Below are 10,824 nucleotides of genomic sequence, written 5' to 3' on the forward strand. Positions count from 1 at the left end.
TGAAGATGAGAAAAGATACATGGAGAGTGTCCCTTACGCCAGTGGTGTTGGTAGCATCATATATGGGATGGTTTGCAACAGGCTAGACTTGGCCTATGTCGTCAGCATCATAAGCAGGTTCATGACAAATCCTAGATAGGCTCATTGGGAAGCTCTAAAATGAATTCTTAGATACTTAAGAGCTACTACTGAGTTGGGACTGCTCTTTAAGAAGCTAGAGAATGAAGAGGAAAAGGTGGTCAGATATGTGGACTCTGATTATGCAGAAAGAATTGACACCAGGAAGTCATTGACTCGATTTATTTTCACTGTCTTCGGTACTGCAGTCAGCTGGAAGTCCAATCTCCAATCCGTTGTGAATCTTTCAACAATAGAGGTTGAATGCATTGTTGTGACAAAAGCAATTAAGGAGGCTATGTGGCTAAAGGGCATGGCTGAAGAGCTTAACATACATCAGAAGGTTGTAACTGTATTCTGCAATAACCAAAGCACAATTCACTTGACCAGGAACCAGGTCTTTAATGAGAGGTCTGGCCATATAAACGTGAAGCTTCATTTTGTGAGGAATGTTGTTGCTAAGGATTCAATAGTAGTAGAGAAGATACCCACTGAAGAGAATCTAGCTAACATGCTCATCAAGGTGCTACATTCAGCTAAGTTCAAATACTGTCCGGACTTAGTGAAATCAACCAAGGATTAAAGGCCCTTTGGGGCTGTTTGGAGGGAATCTCTATTATGGAGATTTGTAATTGGGAGTCAAAGTGGAGATTTGTTATGAAGACTCTCAATTAGGTGAACTAACAACGTTGCAGCTTATAATGAGGTTTCAATAGCTAAAGGAGATAACAGTCATTTGGCTATGACAGGTGTTGAACCGATCAACTTGAGAAGAGTCATTGTCTATATATATAATGTGTATGTGAGTTTAGAGGATTAAGGGGAGAAAATCCGAGATCAAAGAGAAGAACCAAGAAAACTTGTATTGAGTGGAAGATCGAGAGAGAGTTTGAAACATGGTCCATCTCTAGGATTGAACAATGTAATCATTATGATTGTCTTAGTGAATTTATTCCTTGATTCCCTCTCGATGATGTAGGTCTTATGGACCGAACCACGTAATCTAGGTAATCTTGATTTGAGTTTTCTTTTAGTTCCTTTTCTTGTTTATTGTCCTACAGGTTTTCTAGAGCAAATTCTTCAACATCTTGATTGTAGTTTTCTCCGCCAAGGTTGAAATCGAAAAAGTTATAATGATGATTTTTACCCGTTTGAATTTATATTATGCTGATAGTTCATAAATGTTTACGCAAATAAACTTGAAAAAAACTCAATTAAATTATTCTATTACCCCGAGTTAAAAATCACAAACTCTAGCCACCAATTTTATATATTATCTTAAGGCTTTATGAATAAGAGCTTATACCATTGCATATTTTAAAAACCCAAGCATCCGCTCCTCTATTTTCGAACAGCCACCTAAGTTCATAAAAATAAATTTAAGAGATTTGATAAGGGACAAAAGTTTGCTTGGTTGTAACAGATACTTTGATGCTTTGAGACTGTTGAACTTCTTGGTTTTTTTGTGCACAGCTATCTATGCATGTGTATCGGCTACATTTGCTATAATTTCTTTTGTATTGTATCTTATTTTTAATATTCAGGTGCAGAACACCGAGAAAGATGACTGAATCTTGAAGAAAAAAGATCAAGATGGTGCGCAGTGAATGAGAGGTGGTCCAAATTTACAAGGCTTCTCCACTTATGGAGTAATGATATTTGATTTAATGTAAGTTGTGCTGGAATTCCAGGGGCGGTAAACACCTAAACATAGATGTATGCTACAATCGAACCACGTAAAAATCGTTACACATATATTTGTTTTGCTCCTTTATATGTTCATATGATTTGCTCTTCTTAATGAGTTTATGTTGTAATCTTAGTGATGAAATCAATAGTTACTGTATGTTTTATGTGTTTTTGAAACTTAGGTTGCATCTCAAAACTATTACTTAATATTTCAAACTAATCTTCACCATTGGTCTTATCCTAAGAAACAGGGGAGGAGGGGTTTACATGGCTCTTGTAAGCCAACAATTAGTATAGTAAATTTCACCGTTCACTGGAATGTAGGGTAGTGCTCTTGCTCTCAAGTATCTATTGCAGATGATAGAGAATATGGTGATCCCTCAGAATCGCCGCACTAAAAGTAGCTCTAGTTCTTCCTTGTCAATCTCTCCTCCATCTCAGCAAGATACCTCCCTACAAAACATACACTCCTTCACTCATTTATTCTTCCTTGTCACTCTCTCCTCCATCTCAGCAAGATACCTCCCTACAAAAAAATTTCCATTTTTCAATATTTATTTGTCCCTTTTCTTCTTGAAGTGGATTTCTTATAGTTCTTAGCATACTTCATGCTGAATGCACCTTAGAAAATATTAAATCCAAAAAAAAAAATCTTGGATAATACCAAAATATTATTAGCACTTACAATAAGAAAAAAAAGTTAATAAAAAGAAAAGAGAATTTTGAGTGAGAAGCTCTAGAATTTCACTAAATAAGAGCTTAATTAGCCTTAACCACATATTTATAGATTTGTATCGAGATTTGAGCACTATAAAATAAGTTATATAATACACCACATCGTAACAAAAATGCATAGAAAGACTCAATGGTCATTTACCATAAAATACATGAGATCTGTAGTCTAATTACAAAGGACTAGTTCAGCCAGAGTCTTCAAAGAATGAGGCCATCTACTTAGTGGTTGAAGCCGCAGGTTTACTAGATGAACTTACCAGCTTGGTTGAACGAATGTTAGATAATGAAGTTTGAATTTGGGCAAGTTTGCCATAGTCCTGAAGAGTTCATATTGAACTAGACAAGTTTTTGCTGATTTTAGTGAGTTAATATCCACCATGGCAAGTATAAGTTAGTCTTAGCAATTTATCTTGAAGCTTGCACCGAACCCTTGAGAATTTTTTATGTGCAGTGATATATAATAGGACATATTGCTAGTGCAAAATATCCTAAAATAAGAAACTAAATGAAAGTTAACACATAAGATGACAAGTTTTTCTCAATCTTCAACAAAAACATTGAAGACCAGTTGACCATGATCTTTAAGGATTAAATGCAACAAAGCCATCACAAAATACTGAACCACAAGAAATAATATTGCGTCTGGAGTCCGGACCCAGAGTTGCGTCCGGACAACGGACGTGATATAGTGGGGAGGAGTGGAAGCTCTAACTACAAAATACTGAACCACAAGAAAAAATATCAAGCCCGGAGTCCGGACCCAGAGTTGCATCCGGACAATGGACGTGATATAGTGGGGAGGAGTGGAAGCTCTAACCTCCGTCGTATCACGTCCGTTGTCCGGATGTAGCTCGCTTCCGGACTCCGGACTCAATATTTTCTTGAACCACATAGGGAAAATGCATAGAATCCCAATCTTTTTACCCCTTAGTTCCGATAACATGACGACCTATCAAACTTCTCAAAAGAACCCCATTTTAAAATGAAAACATTAACTCACCATGAACTTGAGTGAGTAATTTGCCGGGGCAGAGACATTCCCCTTTTATATCCTATGATATGATTTTCACAATATATTTCTTCACAAAATGAATCCCATCGCAGGTAAATCCGCGAGATTAAGATTGGAGAAGCAGATGTGAGCTAGAAATCACAAAATAAATTCAATATCATAAATAGGCTTTAGCGATAGAAATCACAATATGAATTCACAATTATTAAGATCCAATAACGAATCACAAGTTCATTAGTTTGATGGCCATCAGTATAATGTAAACATCAGAAAAACTGGCTAGTTGAAACCCTCTAGAATCGAAGAGAAGTGAGCTTACTACTTTTCTCTCAGTCGGCATCTTTCTCACTCAGACTTCGTGTCCACAAAGGACTCGTGAATGGCGGACGTGGGATCAACCATATGCGGTCCCGTCTCTCTCCTCTCGAGCTCATGAAGGTTGAAAGTGAGAAGCTTCTCCCAATCATCCCCTTCAAAGAGGACTCCAGCATTCCCGTCGGTGACCCTCTGCACGATACCACTGTACAGGTAGAAAGGGTTTTCCGGGTTCTTCACATTTACAATCATCCCCGGCATTAGCGATGGAAGCTCAGGGGGCTTGGGCTTCGAATCCTGAAGCAGATCTCCCGATGGCTCCTCTCCACCGCCACTTTTCTTAATGGGAGGCGGATTCTTCTCAATGAAGCTTTGAAGACCCTTCTCGCCACCGGGGAAGCCACCAGTGAGCCCCATAAGTTCCTTGTCGAAGCTAAGTTCGTCCACAGGGTTGGAGGGTGAAAGAAGAGTGGTCTCGACGGAAACGGCATCTTGATTATGAGGTAGGGATTCTGTTTCTCTGATGGCTGACTTCTCGAGCTCCATTCTGAGGCCCTGTTCTCCATTGCAGAGGCCCCGTCCGCCCATCATCTCGTAGAGGTTGAACTTGGCAGAAGGAGTTATCACTGTGTAGTTACCGGACCTGAAAGAATGATGGAGGATTGATGGGGCTTTGCGAAAGAGAAAGCTGTTATTTTGAAGTAGAGGATTTCGGACGGTGTCGAAATGGAGTGGAATGGAGGAAGAAGCCATGGCGTCTACTTGGTGATCTCTCCTACTGCGAGAATCGGAGAGCTGAGCTGCTTGCCATTTGCCTCTTACTTAAAATTTGTGGTGTGAGATGCATCATATTCATCCACGGCATCTCATAAAGCTAAATAATGAAGTAATTCTAAATCATAAAATTATATATATAATATATATATTATTTTTAATTATATTAAAAATTAGGTACTAGAATTTTGTAGAGGACTGTAGCATAAATTGGTTATATATGTCTAGTTGAAGGCCATGATAGCAGATGGTTACTTTAAGAATGTTGGTCGGTCGTAGAAGCCGTGATAGAAAGCTATAGAAGTTGTGAGTTATATAGACTGTAGTTGATTATATAAGCTATTGTGGTGAGTTGTGATGACGTTCGTAGGCCATAGAGGCATGAGTCAAGAGCTGCACAAGTTGTGAGCCACGTAGATCATAATTAGTCACATAGGTCATAGTGGTGAGCTATAATAATGTTTGTATGTCATAGAAGTTAGAGTCGATAGCTAAATGAATTGTGAGCCATGTAAGTCGTAGTTGGTCACATATGTTATAAATGTGAGTTATAATGACATGTAAGTCTCATGGGCCAGAGTTAGGAGTTGCACGAGTTATGAGTCATTTTGGTCGTAATTGGTCACGTAAATAATAGTGGTGAGTTGTGATGACTTATGTAGGCCTCAAAAGCCGGAGTCGGGAGTTGGGCATGTTATGAATCACATATGTCGTAACCGGTCATGTAGGTCGTAATTGAGAGCTATGATGACATATGTAGGCCACAAGTATCATTGTCGGGATCTGCACGAGCTATGAACCACATGGGTTGTAACTAGTCATGTAGGTCGTAGTGTTGAGTTGTAATAATGTTCGTAATCCATAAGAATCGGTGTTGGAAGTTGCACAAGTTGTAAAACGCATAGACTATATTTGGTCACGTAGACTGTAGTGGTGAGCTGCAATGACGTCTGTGGGACATAGGGGCCAATTTTGGGAGCTATATGAGTTATGATAATGTTTGTAGCATGTCAAGGCTTGAGTTGGGAGCTACATGTTATGTAAGTCATGTAGGTCGTAGTTGGTTATGTAGGTCATAATAGTTAATTATGTTGAAATCAGCAGGCAGCAAATGTCGAAGTTGAGAGCTACACAAGCTATGGACAACGTAGGCCATAGTGAGGAGTTGTAAGGTGAGAGCTTCATGCGTACGGAGAAATTCATCATTATCGGGGTGCATTATTACACAATCTTTGGTAGGTGTTGTTGCACCGTATGTCGAGTGTATTGTTATGGCATCATCGGGAGTGCCGTTCACTATATTTGGGGTGCATTGTTTCATCATCTTCCGAATGCATCGTTGCATCATATGTGAGGTGTGTTGTTACCATGCCTTTGATGAGTGTAGTTGCATGGTTTGTTGGATGATACGTTCACTATATTTGGGGTGCATTGTTTCACCATCTTCAAAATGCATCTTTGCATCATATGTGAGGTGTGTTGTTACCATGTCTTTGATGAGTGTAGTTGCATGGTTTGTTGGATGATATATTGCTCTGTGAAATGCTCACAACTTCATAAAGTATAGTGGGATTCCGTAATGCACATTGTGATTCCAAAAAGAACTTCACTGTAAGAATTAGTTGGAGGCTGATGGTGGTCGGCGGCCGGCGAGCGTTGGTCGATGGTGTTTGACAGTTGTAGAAGAATGAATTCATCTGATTGTTGATGCAAAATACAATACGGGGAAATGCCCGATTAGTATCAGATATTTTCAACGCTAATCGAGCCATTTTTCGACGTTAAAGCAGATTAGTGTCGAAAATATTTTGGAATTAAAATGTGCATCACTAATTAATTTTGCATTGACATTAGCGTCAGATTTTTATTTTCTTCTGAATTTACGTCATAAAAATCCGTCACTAAAAATTTTCATAAAAAATACGAGTGATGCTAGCTTAACGACGTAATATCTTCCAACCCACCTGACGCTAGTTAGTATAGAACCTGGTCGCCGGTAATTAACATCATCTGATAATAATTAGCGTTAGACTGGTTGGTCTTTATTCCATTGATTTAGCAGTGTCGGGTATTGAATGGCTGATTATTATATTTAGTGTCGGAATATTTCAATGTTAATTCGATGCAAACTTGTAAGAAACTATATATATATATATATATATATAAATTAAACGCCTTTCTGAAGCGTGCAATGGGATTCAGATTTCGGTGACTAACAACTTCTAACGGGCAACTCCTCCAACCAAAAATAGTGCCGACATATATATATATCAAAATGATTATATTTTCACATATCTACACATAACAAACACAATCAACATAATAGGGCATTTATCTATCATCAAAACTGATAAAAGAAATCTGCAACATATCTACATAATAATGTCAAATTAGATTAATATAAATAGATCAAAGTGTTCGAGATTCATAACACAAAAAACTGAAAACTTGCCTAAACAATAATGAAAAAAAATATAAAGCCAGTCTCTATGTTGGGGGAAGATCATCCAACACAGAAAAAAATTCCAATATTCCTTCTCATCATCATCCTGCTCCTCCTCCTCCTCATCTTCCTCGATCGGAAGCATATGTTGATTGCTCTGGTGATCAAAACTCTCCGTCAGGCATGCTAGACTATATGCAACCATCTGTTGGGCTTCATGCACCCATCAAAGCTCTTCATTCATCATCATGACCCACCTTACAAGCTTTTCGTGTTAAGCCTGTAACGAGCTAGGACCACCCACAACTACACGGGAATGCTCGACCTCAAATGTTATCTCCTTTGCTCCAAGTTCGTGTTTTCTCCCCTTCTTTTTCCTCGCCGCCTATATCCATAACTCAAATTCAGACTGAGCAGTGGTAAACTACTACTGCTACTGGCAGACGGCGAGGTCTGACTAATCATCTCTCTCTATCTCTCCTAGAGCTGCTCGTACTACTCCTACATAACAAAATTCAAACATTAATTAGCATACTAACAGCCCCCCAATAAAATAGAAAATAAATTTTCTTAACTTACATTGACACGTTGAGAGTGATCGGATACCCACTACTATGTGCCCGGGCACCGATGCGTGAGAACATGCAACTCTGCAGTGGATGGCTCTCGGTCAAGCTCCTTGGCATGTGTACATGATCAGATAAATATAAGAGTCTCATAATTACATAAATCGATAAGCTTCTGAATTTGGAGGATCGAACCTCCAATGTGGAGTGCAAAACCCTCTGCCCCTTCTTTCGTGTTGTAGTGAGCATATCCCTGAGCCTATGTCTAGCATGAACCTCAAAAATTCGTTGGATCAGCTGGTGAAGTTCCGGCGACCAGTAGAAAGACCTTTGCAAGTTAGAATTTTTGTGAGCTTCATTAGCATAAAAAATGTAGAAATAAAATTTATATTTTAAATTAAAATATAATAGCTCAAACATCTTAAAATACGTATCACGAGTTGTCATAAGGATCTGCTTCCATGAGAGATATGGCTGATCATACTTGCTCCGGATGATCTTCGTGATCTGCATTATGGGTGGTTTAGAGTGGTACAACATGCATATGAAACATTAGTTGCATTATTAAATAGAATAAAAATTGAAATTACTTTACTGTAAAAAAGAAGTTGACTTACGAGTCACCCTTCGGCTCAATATAGGCTCTATAAACGGTGTCAGCAATCTCAGGTGCTGAAGTCAAGGGGTCTTGCTCATCGAATGAAAAATCTAGGCAAAAATATGATGCATGAGTGGGAGGTGGTGCTGCAAGGGAGCTGGTGTAGGAAGATGGGCAACAAGAGAGGTTATCGAAGTGGTTGCATGAGTGACATACATGTCATCACTGCTGACGACCTTCTTCAGCCTCCGATATGTGTTTTTGAAAGTTCCCTAAATGTGTGTCTCTCTGGAGATGGAGCATTTGTTATTTGAAAAAGGAAAAAAAATAATTAGTAAACAGGGATAATATGTAATACAAGACTGAAAAGTAAAAGCATAATAGTGTAGAATGCCAACATGAAACATGTCGTAGCTACGCATAAAATCAATAAAAGTAAGCATGAAAACTACAGTGTAAGAAGCGAAAAAAAAGAGAAGGGTGATGTGTAAAAAAAAAGCTTAAATTCTTTATATTTTGCACATTTTTTATGGATAAAATTGTGCTTTAAGGAAATGTATTTTAATATTTTTCTTGCATGAATAATATGTATTATACATGGAGAAAAGTGAAGGATAAATGAAGCAAATGAAGAAGACTTGGAGCTAAGGAGGCTACAAGAGACATGAGCCTAGGCGTTGGTCCTAGCACTGGGAACCTGAGAGGCTGGCGCTTATGTGCCAGCCATTGGGCGCATAAGCCCCACCACTAGCTTCTTGGTGCCAGATTTATGGGTGCCTAAACGCTCAAAGCCAATTAGGCAACCAGAGAGACTGGCACTCAGACGTCAGAAATTGCCTTGGCATTTTTCAGCAATTCATACACACGATGTGGGGAGTTATTCAATCAGATAAAGAGTTTTAATGAGGAGTTTTTAGAGAAAGGAGAGGTTATAAGGAGTAAAAGAGGAAAAAATAGGATAAGTTTCATTGATCAATTGATGAGGAATTTGAGGTATATTGTGAGGAGATTATTCAGGAGAGCAGCAAGGGATCAGGAGATCCTTAGGGGAGCAATCTCAAAGCTTTGTAAAGGAGAGAAAGCTAGTACTGTGTATTTTTCTTATTATATTTCTATAAAAATAATTATTTAGTGTATTTTCTAGTTTTAAATGATGCTTTGTGGTGTGTTTTTCATGTGTTCTGAGTAGTTTCCTTTAACTTTTTCTTGTAATGGTTCAGTAGATTGTATAGGAGTGCAAAGTGTTTCTAAAATTGTTTTTTAAAATTTAATGTGATGAGTAACCTTCTAAATTTTATTTACTTTTCAATCTAGCCAATCGAATTGTTAAAATGTGTTGTGATCCATAATGACTCGGGAGAGCTATGGTAGAACAACTAGATTATTCACATTGAAGGTAAAAAAGAGAGATGCAAACTTTAGGGATATTGTCTTTGATGGGTTCAAGTTGGGGTTTAAGGAATTAAAAAAAATTTAACCAAACTTTTTATGTACTTAGGAGAGGGTAAAAAAGAGAGTTGCTCATATTTATCACTAGTCACGTTCACAATTGACACTTTACATTTTCTACACTACCACTTATATCACTTTAAGGAAATGTAGCTCTATAACTTAATAATCACCAATCCAATTGGGGTAAGTAAGATTTCTGTAGGATTTAATCTTTAAAACTAGATTGCAATTCAGTATGAGAAGTTTGTAGAACCTTAACTTAATTTCAATTCCAAGCTAAAATTAAACCTAGAAGGCTAAAACTTCTCTTAAGTCTAATTTTCTCACTTCTAATGGGATTGATATTCCAGACTCAAAATTTGATATTATTGATATGACACGTACACTTGTGTGAGACCCTAGAGTGCGAGTGCACTTGAAAAAATAGTGTGTCAAGTTTTTGGCACCGTTACCGAGGAGCGAAGGTGTAATTAACTTTGGAGAATTTTAGTTTAACCATTTAGACCAAGACTTAGAAATTCGTATTGTTAGTTTTTGGTGTGTAATTGCTTGTTTGTTTGAAAAATAAAAATTATAAAAATATTTTTGTATATTTGATTTGTGTGTTTGTGTGAAACCTACTAATTGAGTTTTTAGTCAATGAATGTGTAGTTCATGGCCTATAGGACTTGAACCATACGATTCAGAATTAGAGAGAACTATTATAAGAATTAAAAAATAGATAAGGCTTCAAAAACTTGTAGAAGAAATGATGAACAATAAACAAATTAATTTAGATACACGGGAATCGATTAATGATCATCATAATGCGCGTAGACCATTAAGAGTTTACATTGATCCTACGATAGATGAAATTCACTTAAGTAATCAAACTCCTATCGTAGAAGCTAATACAATTGAAATTAAGCATGTTATGAACAACCAATTTGGGGAACCTCATTTAAGGATTCAAATTAGAGAGTCAAGCTCAATGAGCCTACAAGCCAAACATGAGTTATTGTCATTCAACCCATCAACCTGTGATCATACTCATTTACAATTTTTAATATAAAAAATATATAAATATATAAATATTAATAATTTTCATGTAGAAACTAATATATATATATATATATATATTAAA

The 10,824-nt window shown here is 37.4% G+C and overlaps 1 protein-coding gene across 1 annotated transcript; it reads right to left on the bottom strand.

The window, feature by feature from the left end:
- Positions 1–3,730: 3,730 nt before the first annotated feature.
- On the bottom strand, positions 3,731–4,723 carry LOC110031229 (NAD(P)H-quinone oxidoreductase subunit S, chloroplastic). Its single transcript, XM_020734335.1, has one exon. The coding sequence runs from the start codon at positions 4,619–4,621 to the stop codon at positions 3,899–3,901; it is 723 nt and encodes a 240-aa protein (XP_020589994.1). The 5' UTR covers positions 4,622–4,723; the 3' UTR covers positions 3,731–3,898.
- Between the last annotated feature and the right edge of the window lie 6,101 nt (positions 4,724–10,824).

This window comes from Phalaenopsis equestris, unplaced genomic scaffold (assembly GCF_001263595.1).
Source record: "Phalaenopsis equestris unplaced genomic scaffold, ASM126359v1 Scaffold000002, whole genome shotgun sequence".
NCBI lineage: Eukaryota > Viridiplantae > Streptophyta > Magnoliopsida > Asparagales > Orchidaceae > Phalaenopsis > Phalaenopsis equestris.

Coding starts and splice junctions, on each gene's coding strand:
- LOC110031229 (XM_020734335.1), bottom strand. CDS start 4,621: ATGGCTTCTTCCTCCATTCCACTCCATTTCGACACCGTCCGAAATCCT.